This window comes from Myodes glareolus, chromosome 7, assembly GCF_982192425.1.
Source record: "Myodes glareolus chromosome 7, mMyoGla1.1, whole genome shotgun sequence".
NCBI classification, from domain to species: domain Eukaryota; kingdom Metazoa; phylum Chordata; class Mammalia; order Rodentia; family Cricetidae; genus Myodes; species Myodes glareolus.
In genome coordinates this window covers 2,876,833-2,897,320 of record NC_142032.1, presented here as the reverse complement: position 1 = coordinate 2,897,320, position 20,488 = coordinate 2,876,833, and the positions used below count along the sequence as shown (strand labels likewise).

Below are 20,488 nucleotides of genomic sequence, written 5' to 3'. Positions count from 1 at the left end.
GGAGAGAGGGGAGAGAGAGACTGGGCCTGGTGAGGGCTTTTGAAGCCTCAAAGCCCACCCCTGTTGAACTAGGTCAAAACTCATAATCTTTTGCAAGTAGTGCTACTCCCTGGTGATTAAGCATTCAAATATCTGAACCCATGGGGATCAACCACCAGTCTTATTTATAATTCCCTTAGCGATTGGCACACTCACCATGCCTCTGTGCTCTTAGCAATACATACAATTCCTTTCAATTCTCATTTGTTCCTTGTACAAGATATTCTTGAGAAATAGTTGAGTAGTTTGGACTGTCAACAGAAGCCTTCCCTTGCTTTTCTAAGGAGAATTGCTTTCTTATGATGGCCTCTCCTTTTCTGTGTTTGGGAGGAGGAAAAGGTAACAGAAAAGCCATGTGTGCTGGTTCATGTGGACACTCAAGTCTGTGGAAACTGGCCACCCACTCGGTCCTGCACTTCAAACTGTACACTAAGAAGTGGATGTGAGCCTACAGTAAAAGACAAATCCTGTGCGTTCTTTATCACGGGCAGAACCTAAGCTCCAAAGGCCAGATATGTGTGCCTGGGGTCAGTAACGCCATTGGAAGCAGCAAATCTAGAAAGGGGTCTTTGTAAAGGTTCAAAAAGATGTTCTGAGGGTAAGAGGTGGGACGACAGAATAGCACATGAAATGTTAAAGTAGAAGTTGGAAAAGGAAGGGAAATGGGAGGCGTGGGAGAGCAGGAGCTACCAAAGCAAAGCACATGTGTAAATAAAGTAGTAAGCTAACTTTCAAATATATCTTTTTTTAAAGATGGTGGTTCTGGGCGGTCCATGAGCACACCAGTCGAGAACATTCCACATCGAGCACTTTCTCATCTTCCCACGAACACCTTGGAACACAACCTACTCTACCAACCCGGGCTTATCTGCGATTAAAATTAGAAATATGTCCTTGGAACTTCTCCCTTCTCCTGCCACTTTTCCATGACACTGCTTAGAAAGATAAGGCTCTCCTATAAGAGAACATCTCAGCTTTCCCCTGTTGTCAGTGGAACCTGACGGATCCGCCATGGTGAGTCAGGAACACGATTTTGAGACTGATTCGTTAGAGTGCCCCCATTTCCCCACAAGTCTGAGTGAACGTAATTATGTCAATGTTTTGAAACCTGAGTTCTTCAGACTCAGCCATGTTTTTACTTCTGTGCAGATGCTGCTGCTGTGGACATTTGCTGTGCTCCTGGGAGCAGTAGCTGGTAAGAAAAGATGTGTGTGGAGATGGGAGAGGCTCAGTGTGCGGTTCTTCCCCGATGACCATGACAGCTGGGTTCAAGCCATGATAAAAATGAGGAGTCAAGTGAGTTTGACGGAATAAGAATACAAGCACTTAGGTTATGTTGCTGGATAAAACCCCCATGACCTGTTCAAATGGATCGTAAACACACAAATAAATCAGATGAGCATAAATGTGTAATATATTCATTTTCAGTTTTTCTCAAAAATATTTGGATAAACATTTGAACTTTAACATTAACATTTATGATCAAAGACCCACACTCATAACTTGCATTCAAGGAAAGGGGCTCAAAATCTCTTTTCACCAAACTAATGCTATGACTCTAAGAGTAATACATAATCCTTACGCCTTCTGAGCTTTGGTATCTTGTTATGTGAAATACAGATAATGAAATCTCTCAACATTAGAGCGATGCTTAAGATAAAAGAATCATCGTGTCCAGCATCAGGCACAGAGTAAGATTTAGAGAAAGCATCCTCCACAGCTCCCGTTTCTCTTACTCTGTCTTCAACCTGGTCTTAACACTGCTCCAGACACCCTCTTAGACCAGCAAGCCAGCCTACGGCTGTGTTACACCCTAGATGTTTTGTCTGAGTGCTTTCTTCATCACAGGACCCAGGTTAGTCCTCAAACATTTCAGCCAAGATGGAGACACCCAGTTTGGTCTTGCATGGAACTTAGCGTCTCCACCTTAAGTACAAAGTCAAATGGTGGCTACTGAGAATTAAGAGCCAACATACACACAGTGCCCATCAGTAACTGGGGCCCAAGGCACCTCTGTTTCTGGGTATCAGTGATCAAACAATTGGGTTGAGAAGTTGAAATGAGTCCCTCGTTGGGGGTCGGCAGAGACATGGGAGCACCATGGTCCCAGACGTGAGGACCAGCAGGCTGTCTGCAGCTGAGGCACTGTCCTCTTCGGCTGCTTCATGAGTGTGAGCAGGGGGCGTTTGGGGAAACAGAGGAAGAAAAACTGCCACAAGATGAAACTTAACTCATATTTTGCCTAAGACACTATTAAAAGAACATTCTGGCTAAACTCACTCCTTGACACACTGGGTGACTTTAGGACGAGAAGTCTGCTATGATAGACTCGGCTGCTTCACTGACGATTCTCCATATGGAGGAACTTTGGAAAGACCTCTCAAAGTGTTACCCTGGTCTCCGAACCTTGTCAACACCCGCTTCCTCCTCTACACTAACGAGAACACCAACAATTACCAAGTAAGAGAATTCCTGCATCTTTAGGACTTGACTCCAACTCTATGTAATAGCAGATTTTTATTTAGATGTGTTCTGTGCTTCCATAGAGAGTACTACAGAGAATCATTTAGAATTTGATGGTTGCCTGGCTCACAGATGTAGAAGAAGGGGACTCTAGGATCAAAGGTGTAGACCCTCAAAGCCCCTGGCTAAGGGCTTCCACAATGCATCACAGAACAGTGAGCAATGCCACGTGGAGGGAAAGTGTGTGAAAGATGAGGGAAGGGTAGAGAACCATCTCCTAAGGAGGCCTACTCCTGCAATAACCACCCCACTCTTCCAATGCTAGCAAGGACCACTCATGAAGGCAGAGTCCTCATGACCTAATCACCCATGAGGAACCCTCATTCTTAACATTGTGTCAGTGATAATTAAGTTTTTAACATTTTTAGAGGTGACATTAAAAACTTCCCTTATCAATAATTCCATCCTAACTTCCCCAAATCCACATCCTTCCATACACAACATACTCCTTTTTCCCCAGTAGCCACATCTTAACACATTGCTACAAACCTCCAGTCTTGAAGCTCAAAACTTTGTCAAAACCTGATGTAGATAAGACCCAAGGCATGATTCATCCTGAGACAGTCCTGAGTCCGTGAGAGTGAACAATATGTCTGCTTTCAGAGTATACTTATGGCACAGACATAGAGCAGACATTTCTGTTCCAAATGGAAGAAACGTCCCAGAAAAAAGTATCCACCTCCAAGTAAATGCAAACCAAGCAGAGATAATAGCATTAAACTCAAAAACAACTTTTTGTTTTACAAACAACCTCCAGAATATTCTTGGGAAAGAAGAGTTGGGCCTCCAAACCGTGCTCACTGTTTTGAGGGCTCAGTCCACACAGCAGTTCTCATAGGCTTGACCCTCAGACCTACAGATTGAGCTGATGCCAGCATGCGGCCAGTGCTGAGGGCTCAGGGCCTCCACCAGGCACTGCCCTAGTGGTTCCCTGTGGGGGTCTACCTCATCTCATAGTCTGGCTTTGTCTCCAGGCTATCCACAAATGCCTTGCACATCTAGATGAAAGTTAATGCCTTCCAGCCCTTGCATTCTGCAGGCCTGAGTAGAATAACGCGTATATCCAAGATTTACTGGGTGTTTTCTCTAGAGGGGTGGCCTGAATCACACTTGAGCCACAAGTGAACTCCTGTTTTGACCTCCGAGACTAAACACAGCTTCTATCAGCAAGGGCAAGGATAATGGTCCAGGTCCACCTTTTGTGGAGCTCTTGTTCTATGAAAGAAGACACAGCCTCCAAGATCTTGGGACTCTTTCTTTCTTTTTTTTAAAATTATTTATTTATTTTGTATACAATATTCTGTATTGTATACAATATTCTGTCTGTGTGTATGCCTGCAGGCCAGAAGAGGGCACCAGACCTCATTACAGATGGTTGTGAGCCACCATGTGGTTGCCGGGAATTGAACTCAGGACCTTTGGAAAAGCAGGCAATGCTCTTAACCACTGAGCCATCTCTCCAGCCCCTTGGGACTCTTTCTGCCACCATGCTAATGCGTGTCACTTGGCTTCCCCTTTGTAACGCTGTCACTGGGCACAAACCCGCCCTGCTCTGCTCAAGCCACCCTTTCACTCCTTACATGCCCAGGCTGCACGTTTTCCCAGGCTCTCTGTTTGCTTCTCTTTTTGTTATAACTTATACCTTGAAATAATTTTTACTCCACCTGCCTATCCAGTGAAAAGTATCCACACAGAAGCCTGATCACTTTGCTTCCTTGGTATCTCATCTGCCAATTAGTCTTTTGCTTTTAAGTTCTGTGTTTTACAAAGTCCTAAAACATGAAAACACCGCTCAGCTAAGTTCTTTGTAGCTATAAAATGAAGACGGCCTTTTCTGCCTTTTACAATGCACTGCTCTCTGTTTCTATTGGATGCCTCATGAAAATGACCTTTCTGTACACGTTTCTATCTGCACGCTGATCATAATCACTTCAGCAGTCTCTGAAAATAATCATAAACAATCATAGCTCCACCATGGTCATTTCTTTCTTTCAGAGTCCTCACTAATCCTGTCCTGGTGGTCCATTCATGGAGAGTGCTCACTAGCACTAGTCCATGTTCCATTCACACTAAAATAGGATTATTCTGAGTTTGCTCCTCTGTACCAAGTACTCTCCACTCTCCACTAAAGCAGCACCCACATTTGGGGGTGTTTATTATGACAGCCCCACTCCTGGGACCAATTTCCTGTCTTAGTCATTTTTGGAAGGGGAAGGAGAGTGGTTTAATAGTATCATTAATTTGGTAAATTATAAAATATATACATTCATTTGCATCAAAGTCTGGAGTCTAGGGCTTTTAAAATTCGTAGTGTAACCTGGTGAAAGTCTTCCTGTTGTACCATGAAAAAAAAGGAGGGAGTGAAGGAGGGGGAGGGAAGTATGGGAAGAAATGGGGGTGATGTATCCTTTTATCAGGAGCTCAGTCACACAATAACTAATAATAATTGTAATAACCCTACAATGTTCATATCATTTCACTCATAAGAGCTGTGTGGTTGCCTGAGGGCTCTGCCTCATCCAACTATCACAGTGGCAAGGAAAGGTCATGTTTCAAAAGGAATATTTACAGAGTAGGAAATACATACTCTAGCCTTCTCGGGATGATTAGTCAGATGGTGAAACCTACACCTTCATAAACTTCCAGGGAATGTCTACCTATTTAACTTATAAGTTATAAACGTCTATAAATGTTCTACTACCTCTATTACCTTTCATATTGTTTCATATTTTTTATTATTACATATAGTACATATATAGCACATATATCCTGTGTGTATAGATTCATGACATATGTATGTGTGAGTGTATACACCATACAGACACACATTCTCATTATGTGCAGAAAAGATCCTCATCACCAATTATAGAGGCTATATGATCTCAAAGCTGCAGTTTTGGTGTTGACTTTTAGGTGGCCCCGTAGTTTAGCTATAACATGAGAATTCTTATTCCCAAGGATCTCAAATCCCAATAGTCCCTGCCTGCCTACCACCACCTACTAGAAGAACTTGACCTGAAATACTTTCGCAAACAGGTGATTACCGCAGATGCATCAAAAATCAGGAGCTCCAATTTCAAAACAAACAGAAAAACCCACTTTGTCGTTCATGGATTCACAGACAAGGGGGAAGACAACTGGCTGTCCGATATCTGCAAGGTGAGGGCGGGAACTCTCCCTGAGACGGCAGTCGCAGACGCTAACTGCCCCTGTACCTGCAAGGAACGTTGGTGGCCACAGCACAGGGAGGCCTCTGAGGCCTGTGAGCCTGGACTGTCACGTGAGAGGGAGGTGGTGGTGGTGGATACGGCAGCTCTGGGGCAATCGGGACCGTGAAGTTGGTGGGTGGCCTTTAATGACACATATGGGGACATTCCTGGAGAAACTGCCACAGGTGCTTCCTGGTTGATCACAGAACCCTTGTTCTCTGGCCTTGAATTTCCACATGAAGAGCTAAGGGACTCCATTCACTCAAACTCCTTTTGGTTGTCACTAGGTGCCCTGAGGTCCTCTGGTAGCCAATTTTAGCAATACTGTGAGGGTTTTCACGTCTGGCTTTGAAGTTTTTGCAGAAATGATTCTACTTTCTTTCATCTTTGGCTGTGTTCCCAGTCATAATGGACACTGAAAAGAGAAAACCAAATACCAAATAGAATAAATTTCCTTAGTAATGAAGGAACATTATTGTTGATTCAGTTATCTATGGATTCCGGTAGATATGCAGCATCTGGTGCTGTCCTGTGAAAGAGCTTTCTAGTAAGGCACAGTGGACTCCTAAGACACGGGCATGCTCTAATGAGATAACTCACGTCTACATTTTTAAAATAAAAAAAAATGTCTATGCAGCTGCTGCAGTTGAAATACCAAGAATACAGTTCCCACAGGGGCCGTGCCTCAGTCTGCCTCAGTGCTAGGCTTGAGGAAGAATTCTGTATCCATTACCAACTAAGTGTTCTGGTCATAACTTTTGGACTAAAAGAAATATGTGCCCGACCTTGTTCAGGTCGAGGAGAGAGTTTACCTGGTCTTTGAGTGTGTTAGTAACAAATCAAGGTCCTGGATTGCTTACATCCTTCTTGTGTGCCTTTCCTGCCAGAACATAATCCAGGTGGAAAATGCGAACTGCATCTGTGTGGACTGGAAAGGTGGCTCTCGAACTGGGTACACTCAGGCTACACAGAACGTGCAAATCGTCGGTGCGGAGATCGCCTATTTGGTTAAGGCCCTCCAGGTGAGTGCTCCCTGCGTCCTGAGAAAGCCACACCCATTGCTTCCCTCAACTCTCTTGCCAAAAGAAAACTCTAGACATGAGCATTTTATGTGTCAACATATTTAGCTGATATATACAAATTGAACGTATTTGATGAGCACCATGTAGTGCTTTCATGAAATTTATGCTTTGTTGTGTTCAAATCAGGATAAATACGTGGGTCCAAGGTGAAGTCATCTGTTATCACTTCTTGTTTTTGAAATTTATTTACATTTTGTATTCTACACTCACCTCACCATACAATACCACCCCAGAGGTTCTCACTTGGTTATTCCTAGTGCCCATTGATCAACCAGTTCCCACTTCTCACTACTGTTAGGCTTCCTAGCCTCTAGCAATCACAGTCCCACCCCCAGTTTCTACAAGATCATCATTCTTCAGGCCCACCATTGGTGGGATCATGTGGCGTCTATCTTTCTATGCCTGACTTGGCCTGGGTCTACCTGTGTTCTTGCAAGACAGAATGTCACCCTTGTCCTGACAAGTCATAGTGTATACATGCCATACACGCCATGTTTCTTTATTTATCCGTCAGTTGATGGACACTTAGGATGCTTCCATTTCTTGGCTGTTATGAATAATGCTTCATGAACATTAGGAGTACAGGTGTCTTTTCCCATACTCAGCAGTAGGGTTGTTGTGTCGTGGGATATTTCTGTTTCACTTTTTGAGGATTCTCCAAGGTGCTTTCCACAACGATCATGCCGCCAGTCTCCCTTAGTAGTGTACGAGGGTTTTTTTCTATACACTCTTGACAGCATGAACTGTCTTTAATCTTTCTCTCACTAGCTACTCTTTTTTATTTTTAAAGTTTAATTTATTTAATACACATGAAGTGTTTTGCCTGCATATATGACTACAGGCCAGAAGAGGGCACCAGATCTCATTACAGATGGTTGTGAGTCACTACGTCATTGCTGGGAGTTGAACTCAGGACCTCTGGAAGAGCGGCCTGTGCTCTTAACCTCTGAGACATCTCTGCAGCCCCCCCCAACCCAACTATAGCTATCCTTAGTGGAGTTAGGTGATAGCTCACCATAGTTTTGGTTTGTATTTTGCCGACAAGGAGTGATGTAGAACATTTTTTTCATCTGTCCGTTGGCTGTCTATACCTCTTTTGAGAAATGTCTGTTTTGGTATATTGTCCATTTATGAAATCAGACCATTCCTATTTTTGCTATTGAATTATTTGAGCACCTTTTCTGCATTGAATATTATTTTCTGGTTGCTTTTACAGTTTGTAAATATTTTTTCTCATTCTGTAGGTATCTTCACAATGTGCCAGAGAGAGACTTTGAAAGTTGATATAGCCCATTTGCCATTTTTACTTTTATTTTCTGTGATTTGGGGGCCATGTCAAAAGTAGTTCTTGCTCAGACCACTACCCTGAAGCTAACATGACAACTGACCAAGACATTCCTGTGCTGAGACATGGCCTTCCACCAGGTTGGAAACAAAAATGCAAAGCCATCTAGAATTGGGTTCAGCTATATACCTCTTCTCAGAAAGTTGTTTATGTATGTATTTATTTAAGAGAGTTTGCATAAACAGTGTGGAGGTTGTTTCTAGTGAATTTTAACAAATTCAATTTGTTCTGGTTTTATTGGTTATTAGCATGATAGTGCTGATCTCAAGATTAAGCTAGCTATATTTTTTAGAGACGCACAAAGATTTGATTTTTTTCTAAGCACCCTTCCCCTATTTAGCAAAGAATCATAGTGAGAGAATTGTTGTCAAAAGAAGATTCATCTTGTTCTACTTGGCTTGATTAATGTGTGGGAACAATGACTGGCTCTTTCTAAACCATTCATTGGAATTTTATTATGTCTGTGCACACTTGCATGTGTGGCCTCCTCAGAAGCTAGAAGTGGGTGCTGAATCCCATGGGACAGGAGGAATAGGTGGCCATGGGTTGCCATGTTCGACCCAGGTATCTGGAAAGACAGCAGTGTTATTAACCACTGAGCCATCTCTTCAGGCCCTTGTCAGAATTTTTTAGAAGAAAGCTTATTTTAGACATTAAAAGGCTTTTAAGAATACGAAGCCAAGTGAAGCTCTCAGTGATGAAGGGCACTTAATGAAGTCGTCTCTCTTCAAGGCCTCTGCCATAACTTTAAGATCCTGGGATGTCTAGGACGTGGCCTTTGATTCGCCTTGAGGCTAGAAACACTATAATGGAAATACGTATTTAAGATTCCTGGGCAGCTTTTCCTGGAAGTAGTAGACATTCTCATAGAATCCATAAAGCCATCATCTGATCATGTTAGGAAATATGTATTCTGGTTAAGGCCTTTGTCATATAACCATTGTTACAAAATTTGCCCTGTTTCAAGAAAAACAGATTCTTAATGAACTTACACAAATAACTGTGTTACCATAGAAACAAGAATTTGCACAAAATAGTGTCTGAACCATGGGGGAATCAGTTAACAGGAAAAAATTGTTTTATTGTTGTTCACATAATATACTTTACCAAAATTGCTATAGGATATAGATAACATTAAAAGCTTTCAATTAGAAAATCAAAATATAAAAAGCATCAGTAAAGCTTCCAAAAGAAAGTCATTGAAAAGTCATTTTTCATCTGTCTCAGACCACGTAAGTCATTCGGTTTCCTGCTTTGTGTGGGAGTAGAAGCTCCTAGACCCTCTTTGGAAATTCTTAGAAAATACCACAGGATATTAAAGCTTCTCCATAAGCCTATTTTTAAAAGCACTTGTTCAGTTTCCTTTTCCATGAATTTCCAAAGCCTGCAGAGAAGAATTGGCATCACACAGCAAATGTCTGTAGAGAAGTGTACTCAGTACAAAAGCATGGCTGCCAAAGAAACATGTCTTTGCATGGGTAGGTGCATGCCTTCTATGCAGAGGCAGAAGCAGCTGAGAAAGACACACACATGGAGGGGAGAGAGACATGCAGAGACTGGAGAGAGAGAGAGGCGGGGGAGAGAGAGAGGGGGGGGGGAGAGAGAGAGACACAGAGGGGAGAGAGACACACAGAGAGGAGGGAAAGACACACAAGTGGGGGGGGGGGAGAGAGAGAGAGAGAGAGAGAGAGAGAGAGAGAGAGAGAGAGAGAGAGAGGAAAGACTCACAGAGAGCAGAGAGAGAGACAGAGGGGAGAGACACACAGAGGGAAGAGAGAGGCAGGAGAGAGAAACACAGAGAGAGAAGAGAAACAGGAGAAACATAGAGCAACAGACATCTTGGATAACAACTTGATTGCTTCCCTCCCTGACAGTCTGACTTTGGCTATTCTCCATCCAATGTTCATATCATTGGTCACAGTCTGGGCTCCCATGTTGCTGGTGAAGCTGGAAAGAGGTTGAATGGGGCCATTGGACGAATCACAGGTTGGTAGCAACAACAAAAGCTCAAAATCAGAGCACATGTGGCCTCTGTGAGATCCAAAGGGAAGGCCAGGATGGGGATCTGGAGCAGAGTCCTCTGTAGCTTGTCCCACTTGGGTGGCATGATCAGAAGTCAGGCTGGGTGACTTTGTGATTGACCTTGGCTCAGGTTACAGTATCCTCTTTCAAATACGCAGTTACCACACCAAAAGTGAGGCTCAAGGACCAGAGTCACTGTTCTGTTATCTCCTCCGTGCTCAGATCTTCACGAAAGATGAGGTTCACAAATAGAATAAATGTCACAAGCAGTGGAGTCTAACCCATCACTAAAGCTTCCCATACTTGAAGCTCCCTGAATTCTGTTTCGGTATGGATGAATGATGATGTTGAGTCTGGCCAGATGCAAAGCAGAGCCACAGGGAAGGGAGCACCCTGCCTCTTCTGGGTGCTGATAACTGTGTTTAAAGGGACTTTTTGTGCAAGCTGACTGTTCAGGTAACCTCATGAAAAAGACATCGTGCTGGATCCAAGACATGGCCACAACAGGGGACAACTGATTTCCTCCTCTGCCTTCCAACTTTCTGTGTTGGCCTGGCAATTCTTTTTCTTTTTAAAACTTGTAAAGTGTGCAGTGTGTGTCTGTAGTGTGTGTGTGTGTGTGTGTGTGTGTGTGTGTGTGTGTGTGTGTATGAATCATTCATGTATATTCAAAGACCAGATATGGTTGGTGTCTTCTCTCCCCCACCCCGTAAGATAAGGTTTCATTATGCATCCTTGACTGGCCTAGAAATTGCTGGATCGACCAGGATGGCAGAAAACACAGAAATCTGCCTGCCTCTGCTGCCAGAGTGCTGGGATTGAAGGCATATGCTATCATAGTTTTAGAGACAGGAGATCACCAATTGGCTAGACTGGATAGCCGATGAGTTCTGGGGATCCTTTGGCCTTCATACCCCCTGTCCTGGGGTTATAGCAGTGGGATGCTGCCCCTGGCTTTTATGTGGGTGTTGGGGAGCAGAAGTCATGCTTAAATGATGAAGATTTTATTCTCTGAACCATCTCCTTGGCCTCTGTCATTTTTTATATGTTGAAAAACGTTAGTTGCATTAGATTGATGGGTGTTATGTCAAATTTCTATCTATTAATTTGATGAAAAAAGAAATTCTTCCAGAATGTTCTTTCCTATTGCTCAGTGAGGAGCTATGACATTCTGGGATCTTATTCTTCTGGGAGCTTACAGTCTGTTGGGAGCTTTATAGTCCATGTCTTTCATAGTCAACCGCTTCTCTGCTGCCAGGGACCAGGATTCTGTCCAGACTAAACATCCTTAAGTAGAGGCAAATTCACTTCCAAACAAATAGGAAACAACCTAAAGGCAGCTTCCTCTTCAGAAGGTGATGAGCGAGGAAGATGTGATCTCTTTCTCCCTTGGGTAATTTGAGATTACAGCCAGTGCTTACACTCATGTATGGAACTAATGAAGAAAGTTAGATGTGCTTGAAAGCCAACACAATTTACAACACGGATTATTTGCTTTAGGATTGGACCCAGCTGAACCTTACTTTCAGAATACACCCGAAGTTGTCCGACTGGACCCTAGTGATGCCCAGTTTGTGGATGCCATTCACACAGATGCTGCCCCCATGATTCCCAACATGGGTGAGTTCTAAAACATGCCTGTCCAGATGTTAGGCAGAAGCCTTACATTAGTCAACAATGTTTCAAGGCATCGATAAGTAACACAAACCTTTCCTTGCTTCTAAAAATTTCTTCAGGATTAGGAATGAGCCAAACCGTGGGTCACTTAGATTTCTTCCCAAATGGAGGAAAAGAGATGCCTGGCTGCCAGAAGAATGCTCTCTCTCAGATTGTTGACATGGATGGAATCTGGGAAGGTAAGCTCATCATGGAGACTGAGATTTTCACCAGGGGACAGCTGTGGTCCACGCTGTTAAACTTGATGGTGCCATGCCACCTCTAATTTGTGCTGCAGAGGTCTCTAACTACATCTCGTAGATACAGGCTTCCACAGGGACAAGTTGGCATCAGGGACTTTGAGAAATATAGTTATTATCTCAAGAACCTGACTCGGGGATTGGAGTGGCTTAATGGCTAAGGACACATATTGCTCTTGCAGAGGACCTGAGTTCAGTTCCCAGCACCCACACCACTGATGCTCACAACCACCTGTAACTCCAGGTCCAGGGGTATCCATAATCTCTGATCTCCACCACTCATTTATCTCTCTCTCTCTCTCTCTCTCTCTCTCTCTCTCCACATACACACACACACACACACACACACACACACACACACTTTAAAAAGTAATGAAAAATGTAAACGTTTTCTAAAGAACCTAATTCATGGAACATGTTACTAAACTGCATTTATGACTATCCAGACCAATCTCTCTCTTCTCTAGTTACCTTCCCTTTCAACATTCAGTTATTTTAATCTTAGTGCTGAACTTCAGATCACATGTCATGAATGCTTATCATAAATGGTTTTATGCTGTGACTGTCAGGAGTTCACATCCATTAGAGAAGTTTAATCTATGCCCTCTATCTTCATCCCAGTGGTAATTTTTAGAAAAGCAAAATCTGTCATTGATATCATGTCTGACTTTGCAGGGAGTCGTGACTTTGTGGCCTGTAATCATTTAAGAAGTTACAAGTATTACACAGATAGCATCCTCAACCCAACTGGCTTCGCTGGCTTCTCTTGTGCCTCCTACAATGATTTCACCTCGGTAAGCACCTGCATTTCAGTGAAAGACCAGCGTGGCTCACTGCCCGTGACGTCACTCAGTGCATGCTGTGCTGTCATATTATACCCACCCTTAACGATAGGAATACACCTTAATACGAAGTGATCAAGGACTTCAGAGAATTCAGCTTGAAGATGCCATGTCCTGTGTATGTAACAGGTATGAGCATTTGTTTTAGAAGTCATCCTAAATGGAGGGAGGAGCCTGCAGACATTTGAGCTGTGTTGACAGCATGTGATGAACATGGAAAATTATCTTTGATTCCTGACTTTTTAAACTGTGAAGTTATGGCCATGTGGAGATTCTTGGAATTCTCACAGTACTCACAATAGCTGATGTCACTGAATCTTGGTTGTTTTTCTTAATTATTATTTAGACACCAAGGTTGGTTGGTTCTTACATGTTTTAGAATGTGGCATGCCTAGTTTGCCTGGGTGCTGCTTGTAAGATTGACTTTTCTTCCCACACTAATTTTTTTTCAAATAAATATCTCTAACCTGTGTAATTTAATAAGGAACACTTTAAGTGAGTGAACCAAGGATCAAGGCAATCAAAATGACCAAGAGGTGTACCCTGGTGGTCAAAGATGAGATAAAATTATGCTTTCGCTGTTCAATGACTGAAGAACTCCAGAAAACATTAGTCCCTCCTTTTGAGACATTCCTTCATCTGTATATGCAAATCATAATGGAAATCTCAACATATCTGAGAGGAAATGCTAATGAGATGATTTATTTTAATGACCCTACAGCAGAAGTGGTGGTAAATGATTACCGAGTAAATTCTGGTTATCATGAGAAAATGGTGCTAATTCTAATTCACAGTATAAGTACGGTAAGAACATACAGAGACTGGAAACATTCTTCTGATACCCGAGGACGGAGAGGAGAGAACACAGACGGGTGAAATCTTCAGGCGTTCTGGTTAGTGCAGGGGCAGATTTAACAGCAGAACGGTCCTTTCAGAGGCCACTGGGCCCTTATATAAAATTGTGTCTGAGTCTCACAGATGTCTCTGCATCTAAGAGGTTGGTACGGGGTCACGTCACCCTAGTGGTGACTTGTTAGTGTGTGTTCTATATAGGCAGCTACCTGGGGCACACAGTAGTCCCTCGGTACACGGTCTCTTGGCGACTTTGGGCTCTGAGTCACATCCCTGTCTCTTTCAGTGTCATTGTGCTCTTGGCAGCTCGTGATGAAGTCTAGCACCTGCCTACTCTTCTGGCTTCGTAAATTCCCTCAGGGGCTATCCATGGAGGCTTGGGTGAGGTTAATGGGAAAGAGAGGGATGGAGGAAGAGGAGAATGAATTGTTTGCTGCATATGCAGATAATGACGTGAAGAACATCTACTCCAGTAGACATCGGAGTGGGTCCGTTGGAGCATGATTTTAGGGTCCTCAGGAGTCACAAGATTGTTTATGATTAGAAAATCAACGGGCTTCTACATCTCTCTGGTCTTACACAGACCTACTTCGGCCAGTTTGCTGGGTCGAATCAGGATGCACTTCTCAGTAAATAACTTACTTTCTGCAGGTCAGCAAGTTCAAAGCATGGCTCACAGAACACAAGATGAAGATTGGGCCACAAATGACTACTGTCACTTGCCCTTCTTCCAAGTGCATTTAGCCACTTCACAGTGGTACAGTCCCCCCATCCCCACCCCCGCTTAGCTTCTGACCCAGAGTCTCTATCAGCCCCATTATCATGTCTCGATTCAATTCTCCACGTGACTTTCCTAAGGAAAAGCCTTCTGTGGAGGTGTGAAGGGGAATGGGGCCGCTTATATCTTCCCAGACTGTTCCCCTCCCACTGTCCATCTCTTTTATTATAAACTCTTGTCCCAACAGGGGAGGACATTTTCTTCTGTCTGCTTCAGTCACCAGACACCTGGTTAAGCTGTAATGGTTAACTCTGTGATTTTTCTCTAGATGTCAGGGAGAATTCTAAAACGTGAGTTTGCAATCACATACTAAGTGAACGCCATGGGAGCAGAGGAGGCCTAAGCTGAACCTCTGGCCCTCTGAAGTCAGTGATTGTCACCGCCTACTCTTGCTTATTCAATTTTCCAAAATAGATTCTAGTCTTCGAGGATACTGCTCCTGCTTAGCATGCTCCAAATCCTGAGTCCCACAACAAAGGCTGTGGCTTGTATCTTTTGTACAAACAGAATGAATGAATATGAATGAAGTTCTAACAATTCTTTAGACAGATGGCTATCTTAGGGCAAAGGGGCTAAGCTGGAGACGCAAAAGAGAAGATAAATGCATGCAAGTCAGAATGCTTCCGTTGTAATGAGATGGGCAAGATGGTCCACTAGTAAGGAAAGAGCATCCTCACTCCTCGTTTGCTTCCCCAGGACAAGTGCTTCCCCTGCCCGAGCGGAGGATGCCCACAGATGGGCCACTATGCTGACAGATACTCTGGGAGAACTAGTGGAGTCGGCCGGACGTTCTACCTGAACACTGGCGATGCCAGTAATTTTGCTCGTACGTTTCTAATCTATTTCCCTTACACTCCAAGTACAAAGTATTTTCTCGTGTTCACTGATAACGATGAAACCGATTTCCATGTGGAAGCTTTAAACATGGCTCTGCACCATGGGAAATGCCCGAGGCCACATAAAGTAACGCTGTGGTCTGAGTAGCAGGGCTGGGCACACCGCCTGGGCTACTCGTGAAACAAAAACGAACTTTTTCACATTTTATCATGGAGCTGAACTCAGAAGGCTTCCTTGGCTCCATTCTCTTGTACTCAGGCATAGGTTTTGTTGAACAGAATTTTGAGATTTTGTACCAGAAGGCAGTAGTCTCTGAGGCATCTGGAGTAGTTAGATTGGCAGAGCAGAGATGTGTTTAGGACAGTAGACTCATGGGGGCTGGCCCTGGTGGTGTGGAATGGTGAGGTACGGAGGAAGACAATTACTTGGATGTGTGTGTGTGGGGTTAACAGCCCTATGAAACTAAAGACAAAATGTATTCTTCCTTCAGTTTGGCCTAGGCTAACACTAAAGACGCAGACTAACAGTTTACAATGGATTAGTACCAAGGCGACCTTCTTTTGATTGTCTAAATTGGTTTATTTCCAAGGCTAACAAAAAATAGAACTATAGAATTTAAAAAATATAGATTGCTTACACAGAAACACGGCAGGACTCTACAACTTGGTGATCAATAAAAATACAGCAAAATAACCCATTCTACTATTTTCTGATGCCTTCTGAAGGTAGAGTTCTTAGAACATTGAACAATGAATTGCAAAGACAAATATATTCCCAAGTCCTTTGACTTGAAAATCAAAATATCTATGAACTTCAGAAGTTTCTACACAACTCCCACTCATCAGGGCTGAGACTATGACATCTGTAGGCTTGCTAATACTGTGTATAAAATTTTCAAAATTCTAGTGCAGTAGGATCTAAGGATCTAAATTAATTATTTATTATTAGTTATTAATTTATTAATTAATTTAATTAATCTGGTTTCACTGTGTCTTTTCTCCAATTGATATTCTGTGACAATTTTGTTCCTGAAGGCTGGAGGTACCAGGTGACTGTCACTCTGTCTGGACAGAAAGTCACAGGACACATCCTGGTCTCCCTGTTCGGAAATGGCGGGAACTCTAAGCAGTACGAGATTTTCAAGTGAGTAGAATATTATCTGCTCTTCCTCACTGTCATACTGCATAAGAGTTTGGCTCTTCATAACCACATGGCGGTATCATCACATACAGCATGGAGGGAATACTTTTCATACTTACATCTTCTTGACACATTTCAGAAGTCTACTCCTATCTAATTTCTCTGCTCTATCTCCACAAACCCTTGTGCCTACTCTGATGCCCAATGCCTGAGTCATAAGTGGTATATAATTCTTTCCCTTAAAAAAATCTGAGGCAAAGATAATACAAATATGGTAAATGAATTATATCATAATATAATGTACTATATTGTGTAAAATCCCGTTTCCAGTTTCATGATCCTTGAAGTAATTAAAATTGTCAACAGCAAAAGCTACCACCTAGCATACTGTGTGAACATATTTAATACAGTAGATCGGTAAATGCCCATCACCAACTCAACCCAAGAAACAGTCTAAGCTGTTAGAAACTCATACACACACAAATGCATCACACATGAGTTTATGTGCAAATGCATTACACATGCTAATTTGTGCATGTGTTTCTTGTGCTGTGTATTATTGCTTTCACTTTCCTCACTCCCCAGGGGCTCTCTCCAATCTGGAAAGACTCTTACCAGTGAGATCGACTCTGCCGTGGACGTCGGGGATGTGCAGAAGGTTAAATTTATTTGGTACAACAACGTGATCAACCCAACTCTACCCAAAGTGGGGGCATCGAGGATCACGGTGGAAAGAAACGATGGCAGAGTGTAAGCGATAAGAAACGGGCAGGGAAAGGTCAAGGGGCATCCAGCACTCTCCTCTTTCTTTGAGACTACATCTCCTACAGAGTCACATGCCCCAGAGAGGTCTACTTCCTAAGACCTCGTGTGTCATTAGGAGACAGTGGCAAATATTAGGAGTGCCAGTTTGATAGACCAGGGAGAAGAATGTTTCCTTTACCAGACAGGCTTAGACCATGTGTGTGACTCGTGCGTGTGTGTGTGTGTGTGTGTGTGTGTGTGTGTGTGTTGTCCCCTAAACTTCAGGAGTTTACCAAATTGTCACGTCAGTTGTTTGGGAACTCATTAATCTATCAAGGAACAGAAATAAGCCTCAGGCTCTCAGAGTTTCAGAGAGTAAGGGTAAGAAGACAACTGATTTCAAAGCGCAGCCTGCTAGAGAGGTGTAGAGGGAGGATAGTCCAGGGGATTCTGGACTATGCTAAAGACAGCTAATGCTAAGTAGGACACATACCCCTTAACGCACAAATACTTTTTAGAGATGAGAATGAAATTCTCTCCAAACTACCAGCACTTAGACAATGCTTCAGCAGTAAGTCAGCAGTACACAACATGCTAGCAAATCTTCAAACACATTATTCTAGCAGAAAATGAATCTACAGAAAGGAATCATGAATAACAAATAAAAAAGTAATTATTTCAAAAATACATGATATTTTAGGCATTCTTAAAATCCCTTTCAAGCAATTGACTATTGAGAAATAATATTTTTTGGTTTATTTGATAGCTTTATATGTTAGGTATAAGTGAAAGATGCAATACAGTCTTGGAGGGTCGTCACCCTGTAGGAGAGCTACTATAGTATCATTTGTAGATTTACTATGATAAGCTAAAAAATGTGTGTGCTTTTAATTTTGAGGCAATCAGTAAATCAACAAATTGGGGGAAAAGGGAACAAATTGTTTTTTGAAGTAAGACATGAAAATGGGGAAAGGGAAGCAAAGGCTATAGAGTAATAGTAAACACTGAATGAAAATGCAACAACCACTTTGGAAGCCAAGTTGGCCAAGTCTTAAAAACCCAAGCATACACCAATCTGCAATACAGCCACAGAACTCTTAGGTTCAATAGACTTTTCTCACTCAAAAAATATTAAACGGAAATTCCAGAGCTGAAAATACCTATAATTTTAAATCACATGCTCTTCTGAATAGTATAACGAAAAATCACGCTCCCCCACTTCATTCCAGTGCACGAGCCGTCAGCTGTTCTGGGGTAGCCATGGGCATACACTACCCGTTCATGTTAGTCTCTGAGTAGCCCTCACGGTCATCAGAATGTCTGCTGCATTACACACTGGGGCTCAAGTTTTTATTATTTTGTTTAATATCTAAAGCTTCAGAACAAGGCTTTTATACCTTCATTACAGCACTGTGTATCACTCTAATTACTTACTGTAATCATGTATGTATGAGGGAAACGTGTGTGTCATGGTGTATGTGCAGTTCAGAGGATAACACACAAGATTCCGTTCTTTCCTTCTGCCGCATAGGTCCCAGCACTCAAACTCAGGGGTTCAGGTTTAGCAGCAAGTGCCTTGGCCCCTGAGTCTTCTAACCTCTAAATTTACTTTTCATTATTTCTTAAATTTATTTTAATTTTTTGTGTCTGAGTGCTGCATATGTGTATATATGTGGAAGCCAGAAGAGGGTGTTGGATCTCTTGAAATAGGAATTAAAGATGGCTGTGAGCTTCCGTATGGGTGCTGGGGATCAAACCCTGGTCCCCTGCAAGAGTATTGAGTGCTCTTAACCGCTGAGCCACCTTGACAGCCTTCCAAAGAATAGTTTTTATTTCTAAGCTGCCCTCGCTGCCTCTCCACCTGGTCTCTTTTCTCTCCCTGAGAGTCTCCACTTCTCCTTTTCTAACGCAAATTCCATTGGAGAAACATCTAAATTTAAATGTTCAGAATTTATTCTATGTCAACCAATGCTCAATAAAGTGATCATAATAAATGTATCTGCCTTTGGGGCAATTCCCACAGTTATCCCAATTTTACAAATAACCACACACAACTTCAATGCCAGAATTCGCATGAAGTTTAACTGCAGCAAGCTCATTAAATGTGACCAAACTGCAACACTCCAGTATGTCTATATTTACTTACATATAGATATTGCATAGCCTTCATTAATATTGGTTCTTAACCTTTATCCTGACATTTGCAAAGCTGTCAGACCATGGAGGGGAAGCAACACGAAGAGGGAAAAAGTGGATTTTCTGAATACTTTTTAAAGGCCATGCACTTTACACATGCTAATATACTTTATTAGAGTAAATTAAACCCAAAGTGTCACAAGTGTTGCTTACAGAGAAATTCAGTTATTGCAGTTCAGTGTTGAATTAAACTGAGAACGGCGAGCTAGCGTACGACCTCATGGGCTCTGTGTAGGCTCCTGCTATGCGCCGTTCTCTGCTCTTGCCTAGTTGCTTTGGTTGACCGAGTGTTCAGTATTTAACAGACTATTTAACTACTTGATAAATCGGACAAACAAGCTTTTCTTGCTCTTTAGGGCATCCAATGGTAGCATCTCCTTTTTTCTATTTGTACAACTGTAAAACAAGCTTGGATTGAAGGATTCTGTGCTTCAAAAGTCAGTGGCCAGCCTCAACTGCTGAGTGCACATCTCGCTCAGACTCAAGGAGAGCTAGAGTGGTCCTCACACCTAACACAATGGCACCAGCTGTGTGCCAGGAAGAAGTGACCTCTTGGCGTTTTCTCTCCCCAGGTTCAACTTCTGCAGTTCCAACACCGTGAGGGAGGACGTCCTGCTCACCCTGGAGGCATATTAAGAGCTTGCTGACGGGATCACTGCATCTAGCTGCTAATAAAGTCTAGCAGCCAAGCAATCCGTTATGTCTCTTGTGTCTTTCGCTGTCAGTTCCCCTATGCACAGGGACACCCTTGTCATGTGGTGGTTAAAAATCCCAGATCTTCAGCTGGTGTGAATGGTTACATTCTGATGCATGCCATGTGGCAGTCATACTTGGGAACGTTACATACATGGCAACCACCACGGTGTTCACATAAGGTTACCAATGCTATTCTGATGCCTGCAGTCAGACTTCCAGGATCAAAGGATCTCCTCTTGGTTGGCCCACAGGGACATACTCAATCTA

General features: G+C 42.8%; 1 protein-coding gene across 1 annotated transcript; it reads left to right on the top strand.

The window, feature by feature from the left end:
• Positions 1-1,034: 1,034 nt before the first annotated feature.
• LOC125393556 (pancreatic triacylglycerol lipase) lies at positions 1,035-20,218 on the top strand. Its single transcript, XM_087907733.1, has 13 exons — positions 1,035-1,053; positions 1,189-1,234; positions 2,345-2,499; positions 5,599-5,721; positions 6,659-6,793; positions 10,073-10,184; positions 11,721-11,840; positions 11,957-12,076; positions 12,812-12,930; positions 15,305-15,434; positions 16,480-16,588; positions 17,171-17,335; positions 20,098-20,218. The coding sequence occupies exons 1-13, from the start codon at positions 1,051-1,053 to the stop codon at positions 20,159-20,161; spliced, it is 1,401 nt and encodes a 466-aa protein (XP_087763859.1). The 5' UTR covers positions 1,035-1,050; the 3' UTR covers positions 20,162-20,218.
• Positions 20,219-20,488: the final 270 nt, after the last annotated feature.

Excerpts from the sequence above, each read along its gene's own strand:
- LOC125393556 (XM_087907733.1), top strand. Across the intron at positions 1,235-2,344 it reads GCTCCTGGGAGCAGTAGCTG|GACGAGAAGTCTGCTATGAT; the intron begins GTAAGAAAAGAT and ends GGGTGACTTTAG. Across the intron at positions 15,435-16,479 it reads CGATGCCAGTAATTTTGCTC|GCTGGAGGTACCAGGTGACT; the intron begins GTACGTTTCTAA and ends TTGTTCCTGAAG.